The 20,766-nt window shown below is 61.1% G+C and overlaps 2 protein-coding genes across 3 annotated transcripts; both read left to right on the forward strand.

The window, feature by feature from the left end:
- Positions 1-979: 979 nt before the first annotated feature.
- Lmnb2 (lamin B2) lies at positions 980-19,002 on the forward strand. Of its 2 annotated transcripts, XM_052747098.1 has the most exons (12): positions 980-1,251; positions 8,382-8,518; positions 11,013-11,169; positions 11,261-11,386; positions 14,674-14,844; positions 14,919-15,044; positions 15,150-15,370; positions 16,049-16,337; positions 16,413-16,520; positions 16,911-17,030; positions 17,189-17,296; positions 17,556-19,002. In XM_052747098.1, exons 1-12 carry the CDS (start codon positions 1,000-1,002, stop codon positions 17,595-17,597), a joined length of 1,857 nt encoding a protein of 618 aa, XP_052603058.1. In that variant the 5' UTR covers positions 980-999; the 3' UTR covers positions 17,598-19,002. The 2 variants fall into 2 exon arrangements, with proteins under 2 accessions (XP_052603058.1, XP_052603059.1); XM_052747099.1 differs by lacking the exons at positions 980-1,251; positions 8,382-8,518; positions 11,013-11,169; positions 11,261-11,386 and adding an exon at positions 12,288-13,124.
- A 394-nt stretch (positions 19,003-19,396) lies between these two features.
- Positions 19,397-20,281, forward strand: Timm13 (translocase of inner mitochondrial membrane 13). The gene is made up of 3 exons (XM_052747131.1): positions 19,397-19,572; positions 19,647-19,715; positions 19,943-20,281. Exons 1-3 carry the CDS (start codon positions 19,453-19,455, stop codon positions 20,039-20,041), a joined length of 288 nt encoding a protein of 95 aa, XP_052603091.1. The 5' UTR covers positions 19,397-19,452; the 3' UTR covers positions 20,042-20,281.
- Positions 20,282-20,766: the final 485 nt, after the last annotated feature.

A 20,766-nucleotide genomic window follows, 5' to 3' on the forward strand; every position in this document is an offset into this window, starting at 1 on the left:
TTTCATCCTGACCACGCCCCCAGCCCCTCACTGGGGATTCTAGGCGGGGCTCCACCCTGACCACGCCCCCAGCCCCTCACTGGGGGATTCTAGGCGGGGTTTCATCCTGACCACGCCCCCAGCCCCTCACTGGGGATTCTAGGCGGGGCTCCACCCTGACCACGCCCCCAGCCCCTCACTGGGGGACTCTAGGCGGGGCTCCACCCTGACCACGCCCCCAGCCCATGTGTCCATTTTATATACTAATAGCTCTAATTGTAAGAAAATGAGGAACAGTAGCAGGCCCTTTGACACTAAGTAGCTTTTAGGAGACACAGCAGTCAGGGCTCAGCGAGTCGTTCTTACCTTCCTGGCTGGCCGGGCTAGACCTGCTAGAGGCGGGTAGAGTGACAGGTTGGGTTCCTGAAGGGGCCCTACGGGGACAGTAGGACTGTCTGGAGAAGAGCTGTACCCATTGAGTCACATTCGGAGCCTTGTTTTTTGTTGTGCAATCCTCCTGCCTCAGCTGTCCCAGTGCTGGGAAGACAGTGGATACTTGCTTTGAGGCGGCTCTTTAATTTTTTTAAATTCCATTTCTTTACTACATGTGTTTCTGTACCTGTGAAGGTCAGAGGACAACTTGTGTGAGTCGGTTTTCTTCTCTGTAGGACCCAGGGATCGAACTTCGATCATTAGGCTCGGAAGCGTGTGCCTAACCTCTGAGACATTTCGCCTGCCCTTGTGGTCTTTTTTATTACTTTACATTTATTTAATTTATCGTTTATTTCTGTGTGTGCGTGTACATGGGCTCAAGTGGAAGGCATAACTCGGCCTCCATCCCCTACCAGGGATTGAACCCCGGAGGCGTCCGGGCCCGGGAAACTACATCTCCTGGCATGCCTCGCACGGGGCCTCATGGACTCCCTCTCCCAATGTGCTCCGCGCCAGGCAGAAGACTACAAGTCCCGGCGTACCACGCGCGCGGCAGGCAGCGGCGCCATCTTCCGCGGCGCGGATTGAATGAGCGCGCCGCACCCGGGCAGCCGAGGGGATCCGCGCGCCGCCGCCTCCGCCATGGCGTCCCTGCCGCCCCGCGCAGGGCCCGCCACGCCGCTTTCGCCCGCGCGCCTGTCTCGGCTGCAGGAGAAGGAGGAGCTGCGCGAGCTCAACGACCGCCTGGCGCACTACATCGACCGCGTCCGCGCTCTGGAGCTGGAGAACGATCGGCTGCTGCTCCGGATCTCCGAGAAGGAGGAGGTGACCACGCGCGAGGTACGTGGGTCGGCGCCGGCGACGCGGGGAGCCGACAGATGGACTCCGGTGACAGGGGCAATAAACCGAGCCCTGGCCAGTGAGGACCCTGCGGACAGGTGCAGACAGCTGAGCCCTGCCCACCGGGGACCCCAGGGACGGGTGCATAGGGCTGAGCCCTGCTCACCGGGGACCCCAGGGACGGGTGCATAGGGCTGAGCCCTGCTCATCGGGGACCCCAGGGACCGGTGCAAAGGGCTGAGCCCTGCTCATTGGGGACCCCAGGGACCGGTGCAAAGGGCTGAGCCCTGCTCATCGGGGACCCCAGGGTGCATAGGGCTGAGCCCTGCTCTTCGGGGACCCCAGGGACGGGTGCATAGGGCTGAGCTCTGCTCACCGGGGACAGGTGCATAGGGCTGAGTTTTGCCCACCGGGGACCCTAGGAACAGGGACAGAGCTGAGTCCTGCCCAATGCAGACCCCTGGCGCAGATGCAGACAGCTAAGGTCTGCCCACCAGGGGACCCTAGGGACGGGTGGATAGGGCTAAGCCTGCCCATCAGGAGACCCCAGGAACAATTGCAGAGCGCCGAGGTCCGCCCACCGGGAGGGGACGTGCAGACACCCCCACTACAGGTGCAAACCACTAGGCCCCACCCACCAGGGGACCTCCCAGGAACTGGTGCAGACCGCTAAGCTCCGCCCACCAGGATACCAGCAACAAGTGCAAACAGCACAGCCTTGCCCACTGGGGTGGGGGAGCTAGGGACTGATGCAGATGGGTCCATGTCCCGCCCACCTCAGGGACATTAGAGACAGGTGTAAACAAAGTTAGTCCCCGCCCCCTGAAACTCCACCCCACACCCACCCACCCTCGAGACTCTTGGTTCAGGTCCTGATGGAGCTAATCCATGCTCACCCTGGGACCCCGAAGGACAAGTGTGGATTGAACTAAGACTCCCAATAAGGAGGTCAAGAGATTTGGGGGATGCTCCGCAGGTGGCCTTAAGGACCTTGGGGACCCTTCACACATTACATGAATAGGCAAGAAAGCCCCGCCCACCCAAGGTCATAGGTTTAAAGGACCCTGGGTGATTCCTAGGACTCCCCAGATGTATATCCAGAGACTGAACAAATCCCCCCTGAACCCTTGGGGATCCTAAGTCAGTGCTGGCTGGAGGCTGTCCTGGGGACCTTTGGGCTTGGAGGATCCCTGAAGGACAGACAAGCTGGCCAAACCCAAACCACTGGGGGGTTCACAGGTCTTGGGGACCCCAGTAAGGAATCAGCTCTTCTGGGGACCCCAAGGGACAACTCCACCCCAGGCAAGGCTGTCCTTATTCCGGGTGTGAGATTTGGGGTATACACTACATGGAGTCTTTTCATCCTAGAGATCCCGGGAGGGGATTTTGATGAGGGATCCTGAAAAATAAAGTGTCCGTCAGGGGCCATCCTTCAGAGGAATTCAGACTTTTGGGGACCCACTAGGTGAGGGTGCACTGGGGCAGTTCTGGGAAACCCGTGAGGAGTGCATTTGGGGGGCTGCCCTGGGGACCCTCAGGTTCTAGGGTTTGAGTGAGCGAGGAAGCTGTTGTTAAGGGTCACCAATGGACAGGGTTAGGGGCCGGGCAGCCTCCACCCACTGCAGGGTTCAAGGATATCTTGGGGTGCTCTGGTAAGGGTACAGAGAAGAGTCGGGAATGAATGGCATGGGGCTCACTGGAGCTTCTGAAGTCAGTACACAGGGCAGCCTGGGAACCGCTGACTGAGGAGGAATGGGGGCGGGTGCTGTGGGCATGGTCTCTGGTCTTTGAGTAGGGTAACTGAACTCAAGCCCTCTGAGAGGGGGCGAAGGGCCTTGTTTGGGTGTCTCAGGCAAATCATGGGCTCTCTGTTCTCACGGAACTTTGGTTGGGTTCCAGGTGGTCAGAGCTATACCTGGGATGGGACAGGAACCACTGTGTCCCTCAGAGGTCTGTGGTGACTGAGGATCTGAGAAGACATCCTCATATGCTAGGAGTTAACAGGCTGTCGGGAAGCGGGGTGCTTGGGCTTGGGTAATGTTTGCCCAGCGGGCTCCAACCCCAGGGCGTGCTGTGTAAGAACCACGGGGTATTTGGGGACTCTGGGTGGGCTCAGGACTTCACCCACTCAAGGGAGGGGGGGGAGGTGTGTCATTAGGAGCCCTGGTTGGTACTTGGACATGGGGGAGGACCCTGGCCTCAGCTACAATCCCTCAGTGAGGGGAGGGGCTGGGGGCGTGGTCATGTTTGAGCCCTGCCTAGAATCACCAGTGAGAGGCTGGGGGCGTGGTCAGGGTGGAGCCCCGCCTAGAATCCCCCAGTGAGGAGGCTGGGGGCGTGGTCAGGGTGGAGCCCCGCCTAGAATCCCCCAGGGAAGGGCTGGGGGCGTGGTCAGGGTGGAGCCCCGCCTAGAATCCCCGAGGGTCTGGGGGCGTGGTCAGGGTGGAGCCCCGCCCGGAATCCCCCATAATCCTGCCTTTCTTCTCTTTTCTTTCTTTCTTTCTTTTTTTTTTAAGATTTATTTATTCATTATGTACACAGTGTTCTGTCTGCATATATGACTGCAGGCCAGAAGAGGGCACCAGATCCCATTACAGATGGTTGTGAGCCACCATGTGGTTGCTGGGAATTGAACTCAGGACCTTTGGAAGAGCAGCCAGTGCTCTAACCGCTGAGCTATCTCTCCAGCCCCCAATCCTGCCTTTCTTCATTTCTTTTTTTGTTTGTTTGTTTATTTGTTTGTTTTTTTGTTTTTCGAGACAGGGTTTCTCTGTGTAGTTTTGGTGCCTGTCCTGGATCTCGCTCTGTAGACCAGGCTGGCCTCGAACTCACAGAGATCCGCCTGCCTCTGCCTCCTGAGTGACCACTATACTCGGCTTCTCCCCACCCTCTTCTTTTTTTTTAAACACAGCTTCAGCCAGGCGAGCCATCCAGCAGGCTCCAGCCATCCTGTCTCTGCCGCTGCAGGGCGTGAGCCCCCGCGTCTGACTTCTTATGTTGGTGCCGGGGAATGGAACACAGTTCCTCAGGCTTGTGTGGTAGACACCCGCTCACTGAGCCATCTTCCCGGCAGCGCCTGTTTCCCCGTTACCTTTGGAGCCCTCTTGTCCCACAGACATTTGGAGCTCGTGGGCTCTGCCAACATGTGCGATGCCGGCCCCAGTGGATGCCACCTGTCCATGCGGGTGGCAGAGGCGCGAGGCACTTTTGTTTCTCGGTGTTGCTGGTTTGGGGCTGTGTGTGAGCCGGGGCGGCTGGCAGCAGGTGGCGGGCACGCTGCCCTTCCAGCAGCCAGCCTGCCTAGTTTCAGCGTCCAGCGTTGTAAGATGCCTGAGGACAGCTGGCGGGGTGGCCAGGGGGGCGGGGTGGGGGAGGAGTGGCCACACAGGACGCCACACAGGCAGCACATGCTCCACCTGTCAGGGTTGCCTTCCGGGCAACTTGGCCAGGCGTGGGGACAGGTGTGGCTGGGAGGCGCCGCTGGCACCGAGTGGGTGTTGCCTGGCGGGGCGGGGCCGGCCACAGGGAGTCCTCAGGCGCAGGGCATTTGTCATCCTGTTGCAGATGAGGTGTGCGGAGTGACAGGGCACGTAAGGGAGACTTCGAAGGCGCCGCTGCAGGCTGGTGGCCACCTTGCCTTCCGGCCCCCCTCAGACCCTTCACGCTCTCACGTTTATTCACTCTTACCTGGAACGGGGGCCACGTGCGGCTTCTGGGTGGCGCAGAGTGAGATCGGAGGTCATCAGTCAGTGACAGGGACGTTGGTGTCTGTGAGGCTGTGGTGTGTGGGTTGGGGAGACTGGGGTGGCTGTCCGGGGAGGGGTGGTTGAGGAAAGGCAGGGAGGCCGCACCAGTCCACTGGAGGCTGGGTATAAAGTTCCCACAAGGAAACTGGACCTCACCTCCTTCCTGCCCGGCGTCCTGTTACGGGGCTGGTATTCCTGGGAGACAGGGAACCCTGGAGGGGCAAAGCTCTCCAGTCAGGGGCACTGAGCCTACGTGTGACCCTGGCAAAGGCCACCTTAGGCCCCTGAACCCCCAGGCTCTGACCGAAGTGTACTGACATGTTGGGAGTGCTCGGCAGCGGTGCTCCAGAAACCCCTGCTCCACCTGTCCCTGTCAGCGGGGCTCAGGGGCCAGCCAGCATCCCCACAGGGGGCCAGTCTTTTCGGCTCCACAGGCCACACAGCCTCTGTGACTGAGCAGTATGGCAGCAGCAGTGGCATTAAGGCCATATCCACCTGAGATAATACCCCAGACACACTTTGAGACCGTGTGCCAATAAAGCTTTATTGATGCTGTCAGGCACAGCCACAGACTCCTCAGCCCGGTTCCAGACACTAATATGTAGAAACTGCCTTTAATCCCAGCACTCGGGAGGCTGAGGCAGGTCCATCTCTGTGAGTTCGAGGCCAGCCTGGGCTACAGAGTGAGATCCAGGACAGCCAGGGCTACACAGTGAGACCCTGACTCAAAAAAAAAAAAATTTAAAAATACAAATAGAGAAGCCATCTTAGACAGGTAGGCTCAGGCAAGGGTTGCCGCTGGCTCCCAGGCCTAGAGTAGACCAGGCTGGCCCACCCAGGGGTCTAAGTGGAACAAGATGTGGAGCAGCCCCACGGTTCATGCTTTCTCCTGGTTCCCAGTGTCCTTTCTGCTCCAGGAGCCAGCAGGACATCCGTGGGTGCACAGGGTCCTGTGCGTGTGAAATCCCCCTGCCTCAGCCTCTGCGCTGCTGGGGTGACAAGTGTACATCACTGTCACCCCACCTGTTTCTCCTTTTGACGAGTGTGGCCGTCCAGTGGTCATGGCCAGTGCTGCGTTCTTAGGAGCCGTTGTGTTCTGTCCGCCCGAGGCCTGGCGTCCTGTAAGAAGTGACCTAGCACCAGGCGGGGTTTCGGGGCGTGTGTGTGAGTGTGTGTCTATGTCTGTGCGTGTCTATTTGTGTGTGTGTCTCTGTGTGTATCCATGTCTGTGTCTGTCTGCCTGTCTGTATCTGCGTCTGTGTGTGTGTCCATGTGTCTATATCTGTGTATCTGTGTGTCTGTGTGTCTGTCTGTGTGTGATCTGTGTCTGTGTGTCTGTCTGTGTGTGTATCTGTGTGTCTGTGTGTACATATGTGAGTGTGTGTGTTGTCTATGACAGCTTGGTGCTAGCGTCCGTCACTGGGAAAATTCTGGAGCTCACTGAAGTGTGAAGATGGGAGGTTTGTCTGGAAGTCTTGGTTTTGGCCTGAGGTTGATTTGGGGCCTGCAGTGAGGGGTGTGGGGTGCAGAGGGTCACATCTCTCCATACCAGACCCTGCCTATCCCTTCTGGGGTGAGGGAGGTGGCAGACACAGCCCAGCAGAGGGCACTTTTATTACCTCTCCCACCTCCCTGTGGCAGACCATTGTGCCTCAGTTTTCTTATCTGTAGAATGGGGATAAGAGCCCTACCCACTACTCCCAGGTGAGTCCTAGCCAGCTCACAGGAACACACACACAGACACACACACACACACACACACACACACACACGCACACACACGCACACATATCACATTGTGCTCTGAGCCCTGAGTCCCACCTCCAGGAGATCCTCAGCAGCCCTTCCACTCAGGGGCCTCCCTGTGCTGGGCGGCTACAGTCTCTATGCCGACAGACACCTGAGCACCAGGGGGTGTGGAGCTTGTGCACCCCCAAAGTCACACTGCAGTTCAGTGTAGCAACTCGGTCTGCGTAGCTTCACCCTTGTTCAGTTCTAGAGCATTCTGTCACCTAAAAGGAAGCCCATTCCTGTAAGCTATCAGCCACCCTCCCAGCCCTCCCTGGATCCCCGTTCTGGACATTTCCTGTCGTGGGGCCCACGCGGTGTGACCACGCGGTGTGACCACGCGGTGTGACCTCTGTGTCTGGCCTCTCACCAGCACCGTGTCGTCAAGGTCGCCCGCACTGACACGTCAGACTCGCTGCTGTTTGGGTTTAGGCGACTGACAGCCTGAGGACGCTGGGCTGGTCCCCTGGGTGTCCGGCTGATGGCACTGTGCATGTTGTGCAGATTTCCAGGTGGGGGTTCTGGCTCTTTCTGTGAAGTGGCCCAGGCTGCCTTCAGAGGACCTGTGGTGCTGGGGTTACGGGAGGCCCCAGCTGTGCCTGCCGGTCCCTCTGGCGTCCTGGGGTGTGAAGTGCTGCCCTCTGTGGTCTGTCCCCACGTGTCTTTAAACACATTAAGCTCACAGCCACACATGGAAGGGCGGAGGGCCAGGGAGAAATCTGAGTCTTGAGCCCAGCTGGTGTGTGGCCTGGCCAGGGCCAGGTGGCATGTGGCATGTGGCGTGGCAGCAGCCAGTGGCAACCGTCTGCACAGTGGGGTCGATGGACAGGCCAAAAGCATATGTGCATTTGAGTGTCCCCCAAGATCCCTTGCTAGGGATGGGGGTGTGTGGGGTGACCCCTGTGGATGGAGGCATGGGTGACCCTTGCAGCTGTCAGGCTTTGAATGTGAGTCCAGATGCAGCAGCGAGGCTGTTCCTCATCCAGGTGTCCCTGGGGACAGCTGAGGGTCCTAGGTCTCCCAGTCTTCGTCCTCACGGGGTGGGATGCGGGTACGGAAGGCCTGATGCTGGCCCGAGGGATAGAAGGGAGACTCAGGGCCCCAAATTGCCATGATGGGGACAGGAGTGTGACCTGCAGAGCCCCAGGGAAGGCTCCCTGTGGACTCAGGTGTTACCTAGTCCACATGTGAAACAGTCAACACCGAAGAGGCCGCCGTGGCACTGGGCTCAGTGGGTAGCGTGCTTGCCTGGTACTGGGCACCTGTCCTCTTAGTGTTGGGGCGTTGGGGAAAAGGAAACACATTAGACCAGGAATTCTAGACTGGGCGGTGGGGTGCTGCATGTCTGCTGACCGGGGTGAGGGCAGGGATGTCCTGCAGGAGAGAATCTTCTGGCCCCGAGCTGGGGCTGCCAGGTGGGCTAGCTTCTGCTAGATCTTCCCACCCAAGCACGAGGTGCCTGCGGCCTGTCCTTACCATCCTGTCAGGCTAAGCTACGGAGAAGGGAAGATGGGTCCTTCCAGAACGGCCCAGACCCCTCTGAGAGTCTAAGTCGGCGACATGGCGTGCACACAGGGCAGTTCTCTGTCTCCCCAGGTGAGTGGTATCAAGGCCCTGTACGAGTCAGAGCTGGCTGATGCCCGGCGGGTGCTGGACGAGACGGCCCGGGAGCGCGCGCGGCTGCAGATTGAAATGGGAAAGCTTCAGGCCGAGCTGGACGAGGCCAGGAAGAGGTGGGTGGTCGTGCTGGGGACCCAGGGTGGTGGGCGAAGTGCTCGCCCCACAAGGGTGAGGGTGAGTTCGGATCCCCACAGCCCAGCACTGGGGAGATGGGCAGGGGCCCCTCGGGGTGAGCTGGGTGAGGTAGACCGGCCACAGCGGCAAGCCGGGGTTCAGAGAGAGGCCTGTCTCCACCAAGAACGTGGCGAGCGATGAATTCAGATCTCTGCGTGCATGCACACGTGAACATGAGAACACACATCAGAGGAAACCAGAAAGGTCGGTGACCGTGGCTGGACAGGTGCTGGCCCCTGGGTACACAGCTCCCAGTGGACCCCAGCCACTCTCAGTAGCCCCCCAGGCCCCCCGAGGCCGGGAACGGGATGACTGTGGGGTTGAAATGGAGTCCCGAGTCCACCATCCTGGAGTGCATGGTCTCACGCATGCACACGCCTGCTCAGACCGTGGGCACCTTGGAACAGCGGTGAGACTCCCCAGGGACAGCAGGCCCCAAGATCCCTCACTGCGTCCCACGTGACTGTCCCTTGGAGTCCCAGTGTGCCCCTCACCAGAAGCCCTCCTCTCCCTGTGCCTCTCAGGCTCGGGCACACCGTACCAGGGACTGGAGGTCCACCCAAGATGGTGGCACAAGGCAGAGTGGCTGGCTAGACACCAGCCTTGGCTTGTGCTAGGTGTAGAATTCAGGTCCTGCCTCAGCTGGGGACATCACAGTCCTCAGAGCAGGTCGGGGTGAGAGGGTTCCCTGCATGCCTCCCCTGCCAGCCCAGGCCTGGCTCTGCTGAGGGACCTGGTGGGACCATCCTGGGACCTCCCTGTCTCAGAAGGGTCCCCTTCCAGATCTGCCCAAGGTCTGCCCCTGTCAGGACTCCAGTGGCCATTTGACCTTCATGGTGGCCCCAAGCCAGGGAACACAGGCCTGGCCTCTGTGAGGCGACCCACCTGCTCTTCTGGGGAGAGCGCCCGAGCCGGCTGCCAGGCTGTCTACCCCAGTGCCTGCCGCTGGCTTAATAAACTGGTGTGTGGGGGCTCGAGGGTGTCCACAGACACCAGGCCACATCGAAGGCGGCCGAGCAGCCAGCACCTCTGTGCTTCTAGTGTGGAGCTGGGTTAGCTCAGTGGGAGATTCCGGCCTGGGTCTGTCCACAGACACACACACCCCTCTGCCGCCAGATAGTTTTACATTCCACAGATTGTATCTTGGTTTCTTTTTGTTGTGGACCATTCATTCATTCATTCATTCATTCATTTGATTTATTTGAGGCAGGGTCTCATGTAGCCCCCTCTGGCCTCCAGGCTCTATGTAGTTCAGGCTGGCCTTAAGCTCTCTATGTAGCCAAGGATTGCCTTGACCTTTTGGTTCACAGCATCAGTGAGGCTGACCTCCCCCCATCCTGTGGACTCACCTCCTTCTGGGACAGAGAGTCACGATGGCCTCAGGTACCATGTGGACCTGCTGAGCAGGCCAAGTGTTCCCACACGGGTCCTCTGGGAATCGTCACACTCCACCAAGACTGTGCCCTAGCGCCCTGCCACTCTTGGGAGACAGGCACCAAGGCCCATGCAGACCACAGTGGAGCCAGGGCCTTTGTGATGGGTTAGGAATTCCCCAGGCCCCCACTCTCCCCTCTTTGGGCCTCTTTGCTAGTCTCGGGCATGCCGCACCCCAGGGCCTTTGCACTGCCGGCCTGTGGCCCTGCCTCCTCCACGTCTCTTCTTCAGGCCTCGTGGTCCCTCGCTGCCTGGCTGGCGCTCTCTGGGTGCATGACTCCAGCCCCTGATAGTCACCTCCAGGCAGGCTCAGGTTGACAGGGCTCTGTGAGCAGCAGGGGGCTACATGGCCCACGCTGGGGCCTGGTCCTTCTGCACCCACACCCACACTCAGGCAGGCACGGTAGGGAGCAGCCTGGTGTCCCCAAGATTTGTGGCAGCTCAGCCACCGGTGCCACCCACCACCTGTCACCTGCTGACCCTGGCAAAGCTGAGGTCTGTGTCCCACGAACACCTTCGTGTTGAAACGCCGCCGCTGCTGATGCTGCTGCCTTGACTGGGGTGTGTGGAAGGGAGGGCGGCCTGCCTGAGTCTTCTTCTCCAAGGCGGGTCTTCCTTTGTGACTTTAATGAACTGCGGTAGTGTCTGGGCCCTACCCAGAGCTGGCTTTTAGGGGCTGCACTTCCGTGGCAGCTGGGCGGGGTGCGGGCACCTTCAGCCCTGACACATATGGCTAGTGTCCTGTGGGCCACAATGTCCAGCGCTTTGGCTGGGCTGGGCTGGACTGGGTTTGAGTTTGCTAGTTTCGTTGTCTTTGAGACAGGGTCTCACTCTGTAGAACAGGCTGCTCTCAAACTTGAAGCCATCCTCCTGCCTCAGCCTCCCAGGTGCTGGGAAGGCAGCCAGTCAGCCTGTAGTAACTGACAGGGACCGTGGTGACGTTAGGCTCGGCCTCCATGGAGCTTCTGACCATTCACCCCCCCCCCCGCCCCCTTTCAGTGCCAAGAAGCGGGAAGGTGAGCTCACGGTGGCCCAGGGCCGCGTGAAGGACCTGGAGTCCCTGTTCCACCGGAGTGAGGCAGAGCTGGCCTCGACCCTCAGTGACAAGCACGGGCTGGAGAACGATGTGGCCGAGCTCCGAGCGCAGCTGGCGAAGGTGGGTGGTCGGCTGCTGGCGTCCGGGCTCCCCAGCTGACCGGGAGGAGCTGAGCTGGCCGGCCCGCAGCTCACTGCCCCGTGTCTCCCAGGCAGAGGACGGCCACGCTGTGGCCAAGAAGCAGCTGGAGAAGGAGACGCTGATGCGCGTGGACCTGGAGAACCGCTGCCAGAGCCTGCAGGAAGAGCTGGGCTTCAGCAAGAGCGTGTTCGAGGAGGTGAGCGGCGGCGGCGGGCGCACCCTCCCGAGCCCGGAGACCACCGCCGGCATCCGCTCCGGCAGCTGTCTGCCTCTGTCCCCTGCAGCCTCTTACTGGGGAGGCCCCTCTCCGCCGTTCTGTCCTTTGTACGTTCCTTCGTTTCCCCGGGGTGGGAGGAGGGCCAGAGTCGGAGTCGGCGAACTCAGGCGCTCAGACTTGGCGGCAGCCACCCTCACCTGAGAGCCACCTTGCCAGCCCCAGGTCTCTCTTGACACTGGTCCAGTGACGCTGGTCACTAGATTTCCAGGCCATCTGAGTCACTGAGAATCTCATATCAAAAAAGCGTAACTTAGCTGGGCATGGTGGCTCATGTCTTTAATACCAGCATGAGGGTGGGCGGAGGTAGAGTCAGGCGACGTCTACTGGTCTACAGGATGAGTTCCAGGACAGCCAGGTCTACACAGAAAAAGCCTGTCTTTTTTGGGGGGTTTGGGGGGTTCGAGACAAGGTTTCTCTGTGTAGTTTTGGTTCCTGTCCTGGATCTCACTCTGTAGCCCAGGCTGGCCTCGAACTCACAGAGATCTGCCGGGCAAGAAACCCTGTCTTGAAAGACTAAACACACAAAATCCAGCTTAAACTGGGTCAGCAAGATGGCTCAGTGGGTAAAGACGTGTGCCGCCAAGACACACAGGCTGAGTTGTACCCCCAGAAACCACATGGTAGGAGAATACTGACCCCGCAAATTGACCTTTGACTGCCACAGCCGTGTTGTGGCGCAGTAATGTCCCCCACAGACACACATATGAAACCAATGTCAAAAGAACTTTGTCTTTTTTTTTTTTTTTTTTGGTTTTTCGAGACAGGGTTTCTCTGTGTAGCTTTGCGCCTTTCCTGGATCTCGCTTTGTAGCCCAGGCTGGCCTCGAACTCACAGAGATCCACTTGTCTCTGCCTCCCGAGTGCTGGGACTAAAGGCGTGCGCCACCACCGCCCGGTTCCTTAACTGTGTACTTAAGGTCACATCCCGGTCTATGGATCAGGGTGTGACCTCATTCAGCCAACCTTAGGGTCTCCCCGCTAACCCTGTAGCACTTTGGGGTACTGGGCATGGTGGGGTGACTAGGCTGAGATGATCTGCCCTGGAGGTTCCCAGGGAACTCGGCCGTCACAGAACCCATTGTGCCATCATAGCCCAGGGGAGTGTCTCTGGGTTGGGCTGGGCCAGGCCCCTGCCTGTGGTCACTGCGGAGGAAGAGCCTGTGGAGCTGTGGAGCCCCAAGCCGCTCTAACCAGGGCTAACAAGAGGGGCCGCTGCCCCACAGTCCCAGGAGGCCATGAGAGCTTCAGTGTAGAGCCCGTGAGGGAAGCCACGAGGGACCTGACCTCGGGAAGGGGCCTGGGGAGAGTCCTGTTTGGGACTAGAACTCATGGGGGAGTCAGAACCCATGAGGGGAGCTGGAGAGGGATCTAAGAGGGAGTTTACAGGAGACCACGGTCCTGTGGAGGGACCCCTGAGGCAGGCCCAGCCTGCAGGGGGTCCCGAGAGGGACTGCCCGATGGCGGCCAGTCCTTTGAAGGACAGTGTGGAGGGATGTGAGGGGGAGCTCAGCCCGAGACCCCTAAGGGAGTGTGTGAGGCGACGTCTCAGGGGACTTGCGAAGACCCCTGTGAAGGATCCTGTAAAGCTGCCCTCAAAAAGAGCCCTGGGGACTGCCAGGACTTGGAAGAGCCACCTTCGGGTCCCTGCGAGGGGGCAGGTGAGGCGTGCACAGGGAACCGCCTCGCAAACAGCTGTTTGGGGTGCCAGGAAGGCGTGTGTTCTATCCTGAGAAACCTGTGGTGGGCCATTTATCCTAGATCCCTGTGGAGAGGCCATTTTGTAGGACAGCTAAGATCTAGCCGGGCGGGTGGCGCACGCCTTTAACCCAGCACTCGGGAGGCAGAGGCAGGTGGATCTCTGTGAGTTCAAGGCCAGCCTGGTCTACAGAGCGAGATCCAGGACAGGCTCCAAAACCACACAGAGAAACCCTGTCTCGAAAAACCAACCAAACAACAACAACAAAAAAGAGACCAGGATCTCAGTGTGTAGCCCAGGCTAGCCTCAGACTCACAGAGCTCTGCCTGCCTCTGCCTCTTAAGTGCTGGAATTAAAGGTGATCAGCACTATGCTGGTGGGTAAGGAGTCTTTACAGAAATCTCTAACATGGTTTACAAGGCAGAAGTCACAGGACAGCCAGGGCTACACAGAGAAACTCCATCTCGGACCCCCCCCCCAAAAAAGGAAAACTAAGCTCCATCGATGTGGATCCCCCCCTTACCACACTCACCACCTTCCGTTGGAAGGCGCTGCCACGCCCTCCTTCCCCACGGTGTCCCCTGCTGTCCGGGGCCGCTGCCACAGCCCTCCTTCCCCACGGTGTCCCCTGCTGTCCGGGGCCGCTGCCACAGCCCTCCTTCCCCACGGTGTCCCCTGCTGTCCGGGGCCGCTGCCACAGCCCTCCTTCCCCACGGTGTCCCCTGCTGTCCGGGGCCGCTGCCACAGCCCTCCTTCCCCACGGTGTCCCCTGCTGTCCGGGGCCGCTGTGCTCCCCCTGATCCAGAACTCCAGGCCCCCGGGAGGCTCTGTCAGTGTCTGCCTTAGAAGTCTTCTGTTACTGTTTGGAGACGCAGCCTCTGTGTGGCCCTGGTTAGACCAGACTGTCCTGAACTCTTAGATCCTCCTGCCTCAGCCTCCTGAGTGCTGGGATTCCAGGTGAGTGCTGCCGCACCTGAGGAAGCTTTCGTGAGATGTCATCCTCGGCTGTCCCGTTTTGGTTTTGGATTTTCGTTTCTCTGTAGCCGAGGCCGCCCTGGAACTGGCTCTGTAGACCAGGCTAGCCTCAAACTCAGAGATTCTTCTGCCTCTACCTCCCGAGTGCCGGGACCAAAGTGTGGTGTGTGTTTGACCACAGCCCGGGCCTTTAAAAATGTTTTAAGAAGGGTCTCGTTGTGAGCCCATGCTGGCCTTATGGTTGCGGCCATCTCCTGCCCTTGGCTCTCAAGGGCTGAGATCTGTTAACCACACTGTGGCCCTTCACGCCTGGTTCTCTCGGCATATCCGGCTTCGTCAGGGTCCCTCCATGCTGTGGACTTATCAGAGCCTTGCTCCTGTTCCTGGCCGAGCAATACTCCATTGTGTCCACGGCCCAGGCTGCCGTCCATCATGGCTGGAGCGTGCACACAGTGGATCCCTGGCGAACATGTAGCCAGGAGGCCACCTGGAGTTGCAGCCCGGCTCAGCTGGGTCCTTGGCCTGTCCCCTCGCAGGAGGTGCGGGAGACCCGGCGGCGACACGAGAGGCGCCTGGTGGAGGTGGACAGTAGCCGGCAGCAGGAGTACGACTTCAAGATGGCCCAGGCCCTGGAGGACCTGCGCAGCCAGCATGATGAACAAGTGCGGCTGTACCGCCTGGAGCTGGAGCAGACCTACCAGGCCAAGGTGCGGCCAGGGGGAGGGGAGGGGAGGGGACCCCGAGTCCTGCCACCCGTGCTCACACTCCCTGATTTCCCCAGCTGGACAACGCCAAGCTGAGCTCGGACCAGAACGACAAGGCGGCCAGTGCCGCCCGCGAGGAACTCAAGGAAGCCCGCATGCGCGTGGAGTCCCTCAGCTACCAGCTCTCGGGCCTCCAAAAGCAGGTGACGGGGCCCCGGCCCCGCCCCACCCACCCCCTACCCCTTCTCCCGGCCCCTCACATCCAAGGCTGCAGAGGCCACACCGTGACCCGGCCATACCCTCCCCAGGCCAGCGCTGCCGAGGACCGCATCCGCGAACTGGAGGAGGTTGTCGCCGGCGAGCGTGAAAAGTTCCGCAAGATGCTGGACGCCAAGGAGCAGGAGATGACGGAGGTGCGCGAAGCCATGCAGCAGCAGCTGGCCGAGTACCAGGAGCTGCTGGACGTCAAGCTGGCCCTGGACATGGAGATCAGCGCCTACCGCAAGCTGCTGGAGGGCGAGGAAGAGAGGTGAGCGAGGGGGGGGGGGGGGCGGCCTGGGGATGGGGGGCGGGGCCAGCAGCGGGGCGGGGCCAGCTGCGGGGGGGGCGGGGGCCTGGGGATGAGGGGCGGGGCCAGCAGCGGGGGCGGGGCCAGCTGCAGGGGCGGGGCCAGCTGCAGGGGCGGGGCCTGGGGATGAGAGGCGGGGCCAGCAGCGGGGGTGGGGCCAGCTGCAGGGGCGGGGCCTGGGGATGAGAGGTGGGGCCAGCAGCAGGGGCGGAGCCTGGGGTGAGGGGCGGGGCCAGCTGCAGGGGCGGGGCCTGGGGATGAGAGGCCGGGCCAGCAGCGGGGCGGGGCCAGCTGCGGGGGGGCGGGGGCCTGGGGATGAGAGGCGGGGCCAGCAGCGGGGGCGGGGCCAGCAGCGAGGGTGGGGCCAGCTGCAGGGGCGGGGCCTGGGGATGAGAGGTGGGGCCAGCAGCAGGGGCGGGGCCTGGGGATGAGGGGCGGGGCCAGCAGCGGGGGCGGGGTCAGCAGCGGAGGCGGGGCCTGGGATGAGAGGTGGGGCCAGCAGCGGGGGCGGGCCTGGGGATGAGAGGCGGGGCCTGGGGTGAGAGGCGGGGCCAGCAGCGGGGGCGGGGCCAGCTGCGGGGCGGGGCTCTTGAGGCCGGGCCTAGCCTCCCGGGCACCCTCACACCTACCTCCCTGCAGGCTGAAGCTGTCCCCCAGCCCGTCTTCCCGCGTCACCATCTCTCGGGCCACCTCGAGCAGCAGCAGCAGCAGCAGCGGGGTCGGCATGTCCGTGGGGCGGGGCCGGGGCAAGCGCCGGCGGCTGGAGACCGAGGACACCCAGGGCTCCCGCAGCAGCAGCAGCGGCCAGGGCTCCAGCCTGGGCAGCGGCTCCCGCCTGGCCCAGCAGGCAGCGGTCACGGGTGTCGTGAGCATCGACGAGGTAGACCTGGAGGGCAGGTTCGTGCGGCTCAAGAACGCCTCGGACAAGGTGAGCCAGGGGCAGGGTGGCGGACCCGTGCTCCCATCCCGATGGCCGGGGGTCACGAGCATGTCTGGGTTTCAGGACCAGTCTTTGGGGAACTGGAGAATCAAGAGACAGGTCCTGGAGGGTGAGGACATTGCCTACAAGTTCACGCCCAAGTATGTCTTGCGGGCCGGCCAGACAGTCACGGTAGGTGCCAGTGAGTGTGGGGCTCAGGAGGTTCCCAGCACTGACTCCCAGGGTGGGAGGTATTGTGTGGATTCCGCATGTTCTGAGACCAGCCCGGTGGCCCCTGAGCTGCTGTGTGTGGCTGCCACACCCCTCAGGGTGATGCCTTACTGTCCAAGTGATGTCCTGTGTCTGAGGCCTGGCAACTCACAGTTCTGGGTGGGGCACTGGGCCCCGAGGTGCTCGGATTCCAGTTCCAGCGGAGTGCTCTGGGCACTGTGGACCTGTGTCTCTTCGTCCATGTCCTGGGGCCATCCTGCATGGACAAGCCCACTGAAGGGCCTCATGGTGGGCAGCCGTCGGCTGGCCCAGGTCCTGAAGCGACTCACAAGGGCTATCTTGGGTCCTCAGGTGTGGGCAGCTGGCGCAGGGGTCGCCCACAGCCCCCCATCAACCCTCGTGTGGAAAAGCCAGAGCAGCTGGGGCTCCGGGGAGAGCTCCCGCACCGTCCTGGTCAACGCGGATGGAGAGGTAAGAACCCAGCAGGGTGTGATCAGGTCCCCGCACCTCCTTGCCCTCACAGCAGCCGTGACTGAACCGAAGCCTCTGAGCTGAACTGGGGTGGCCTCTTGTGGGGTGCAGCCACCAGCATCGGGGTGCCAGGCACACTGCTGACCCTTGTTATGTAGGAGGTTGCTGTGCAGGCTGTGAAGCAGACAAGCGTCCAGATGAGCGAGAACGGGGAGGAAGAGGAAGAGGAGGCAGAATTCGGCGAGGAGGACCTTTTCCACCAGCAGGTAGAGCATGCGACGTCACGCCGAGGGGGGCTTCGGGTCCAAGTCCCACAGTCCTGCCTCAGACAACTATGCCCACCCACTGTGTGGGTTCTGGGACACCACCGGCCTCACTGGCCGCATGTCTGACCCTTCAGCCAGGACACCCTCTCCTCAGGGCTTGGGATGGGGAGGCAGGGACTCCAGCCCTGAGTCTGGGCTGCGGGGACCCGTCTACCGGCTTGGGAGCAGGCCGCCTAACTCCATCCTTCACTCCTTGCAGGGGGACCCGAGGACTACCTCGAGGGGTTGCCGGCTGATGTGAAACCTGCCCCATGGTCACCAAGGTCCCCACAGGCCCTGAAATTATTTTTTCTAGTCAGCTCTAACTAGTCCTTGGTACATTTCTAGATGACTGTTAAGCGACCATGAGAATGTGGGTGGGCTGTGCTGGGTTTCCTAGGGTGGGTCCTCTGCCCGCAGGCTCCACCCTCTCCAGTATCCTATGTCACCTCGGTGATACAGAGGCCGGGCCAGGAGCCTGCAGGCGGAGGGACAGGAGCGTGGCTGCTGGCTCAGGGCAGACCTAGCGTGAAACTACAGTGATTCACTCATTGAATTTTCTTTGAAGCTTTTTAAATCAAATCCAATTCAGAATCTGGGTTGCAGAGGTCATCACCAGCCTGTCAGGACTTGGTGGCTCTTCAGACATAGGGCAGACCCTCCACTCCTGGGCTTGGCAGCACAGAGGAACTCCAGCTCTGAGCCTGAAGGGTCTGTGACTGTCCCCAGCCTCAGGGCATCTGAGGCGGCTCTGAGCCCTGATTCTAGACCAAGAAGGAGGCAGCCCACACCCGAGACAACTCCTTTCCTAAGATTGTCACTCCAGTAGGCTGAGGGACAGACAGATCGTGGGCGCCCTACCTTCAGGAGCAAAGGCTGCGGGTTCCCAGCCAGTGACTGCTCGCAGGAGTGTGGCCCACGCGTATACACACTGCATGGCCCCTCTGCCCTGCCCCGCCGGCTTGGCCTGAACTTGCTGCGGTGGAACATGGTTCCACGAGCTCCGGGTGCCAGCCGGCTCTCACCTGTCACCTTCACCCCCCACCACAGACACACAGTATTTTTTTAACGGATATTTATTTTTTTACATCAATAATGCAGCTCACTGTGAGGCTGCCGCTCTGGGGGTTCAGGCCCAGGGCTGCCAGGGATGGAAGTCAGCTGACCTTACAGCTTCCTTTGCTGAGCCTTGGGGGGTGCTGTCTCCTGGTACAGCCGGTGGGAAGAGGAGCTCAGCCCCAGTCTCCCCAAGGCAAGAGCTCGCGGCCACAGGATGCCACTACTGCCACCGACCCCCAGAACCCGCCATCCCCCTCCCGCTTCTGGATACCTCCGTTTTCTTTAAGTGACAGGTGTTGGGTCCCGGACTGTGTCTCTGTTTCTGGACGGTCGTGACAGGCCGCAGTCACACGCAGCCTTGCCCACGGGGCGGGTGCCCTCCGGTGCACCTGGCACCCGTGTTTGCGGAGCGGGGTTGGAGTAATCCGCAGTCCCACAGGGGAGCAGCTTGCCCTGCGCGCATCGCTCAGCTTTACAGGTGGTTTCTTTTCTAAGATGCATGCCAAACGTGTGTTCCGCCTTTTTTTTTCCCCTCCTATGATTTGTAATATACATTTTACGACTGGAAACTTTTGTACACTCAAATAAACACTTTGGTTTTAACCCCAGCCTCGGAGTTGATCCTCTGGCCCCCACAGCTTCAAGCGCCTGTGTCGCTTTCCTAGGACTGCAGGGGCTTGGGCGACGCGTGCGCACGCGCAGCAATGAAGGAACCCTGAACCAGCCCTTGTCAGGGCCTCAGAAGTCAGTATGCGCATGCGGAAAAGTGCACAGCCTTCTGGGAGTTGATACCCCCCCCCCCCCCCCCAACGAACGGAGCTCCGGGTTCAACCTAGGGACAGCGCGCAAGGCCTTGTGGGAACTGTAGTCTGAGGTTTCCACACACCGCCGCAGGCGATCACTTGGCGTGGCGCGCTCGGAATTATGGGAGATGTAGTTTGATCCGTTCCCATGGTGACTCGGGCCTCAGCTTCCTGTCAGATGGTGACGTCGAGCGCAGCGGCTTCCGGCGCCTGCGGGTCGGCGCGCGCGGCCGCGGCCCGGTGGACGGCGCAGCCATGGAGAGCGGCTTCGGCTCGGACTTCGGCGGCACGGGCGGCGGGAAGCTGGACCCGGGGGTCATCATGGAGCAGGTGAAGGTGCAGATCGCCGTGGCCAACGCGCAGGAGCTGCTGCAGGTGCGGGGCGCGCCGGGGTTGGTGACGGGGTCCCCCCGGGTGGGTCCCCGCTGAGACCTCGCGTGTGTCCACAGAGGATGACGGACAAATGTTTCCGGAAGTGCATCGGCAAGCCCGGGGGCTCCTTGGATAACTCGGAACAGGTGAGACTCCCCGGGAACCCCGGGAAGGTGAGGGGCGCAGGGTCACGAGCCGCAGGGAGTAAAGGACTTGGCGCGTGCGCGACCTGGAGCCGCGGCGTAGTGAGGCGTCTGCGCGTGCGCGGGAGTGAGGAACCGGGCTTCTGCGCATGTGTGGTTGTAGGCCTAGTGGGTGATTCCTGGGCTCACGTGACCCTAACTCAACCTGGCGTCCCATCGTCGCTCTGCAGAAGTGCATCGCCATGTGCATGGACCGCTACATGGACGCCTGGAACACCGTGTCCCGCGCCTACAACTCCCGACTGCAGCGGGAACGAGCCAACATGTGACCGGGACCGGTGCCTCGGGACACCGTGCGCTTGCCCACGGTCGGGACTGTTTGCAGCCCGCGTCTGGCGGCCCCGGAGTCTGGCGGCTGGAGGGCTCGGGGGGCGAGGCCTCTGCCGCGGTGCCTGTGCCCAGCTCAGTCTCAGAAGGGAGCGAGGACCAGTTTGAGCGCGGGGATCTGGCTGCCCCCGCCTGAGCTGTGACCTGAGCGCAGGCCAATAAATCGCTGCTGGGGCAGAGAAGCTGGCGTGTCGTCCTGCCGCCTCGGGTCTCCTCCCCAGAGTAGGCCCCAGCCTCCCGGGGTATCCTTCCCCTTGGTGTCCGTGGCCTGCCGCCTCTCAGGAAGGCGTGTTCCCCCACGAGAAACAAAGGAGTGGCCACACCTTTAATCCCAGCACTCGGGAGGCAGAGGCAGGCGGATCTCTGTGAGTTCGGGGCCAGCCTGGGCTACAGAGTGAGATCCAGGACAGGCTGCAAAGCTACACAGAGAATCCCTGTCTCCAAAAACCAAAAAGGAAACAGAGAGGAGCGGCCTTGTGAATGACTGATAGTGGTCTCAGGTGCCCATCATCCGGGCTGGGGACTAGCCTGGGATACACAGCGTGGCTCCATTGCTCTGTGTAGAGCTCACTTGTCATGCCAGAGGCCCCGGGTGTCACCCCCAGCTCCATGTAAACTAAGTATGCACACCTGTCATGGGGGGGGGGCAGCGGTGGACGGACAGATG

This window comes from Peromyscus californicus, unplaced genomic scaffold (genome assembly GCF_007827085.1).
Source record: "Peromyscus californicus insignis strain IS unplaced genomic scaffold, ASM782708v3 Scaffold_1__1_contigs__length_55948999, whole genome shotgun sequence".
NCBI classification, from domain to species: Eukaryota; Metazoa; Chordata; class Mammalia; order Rodentia; family Cricetidae; genus Peromyscus; species Peromyscus californicus.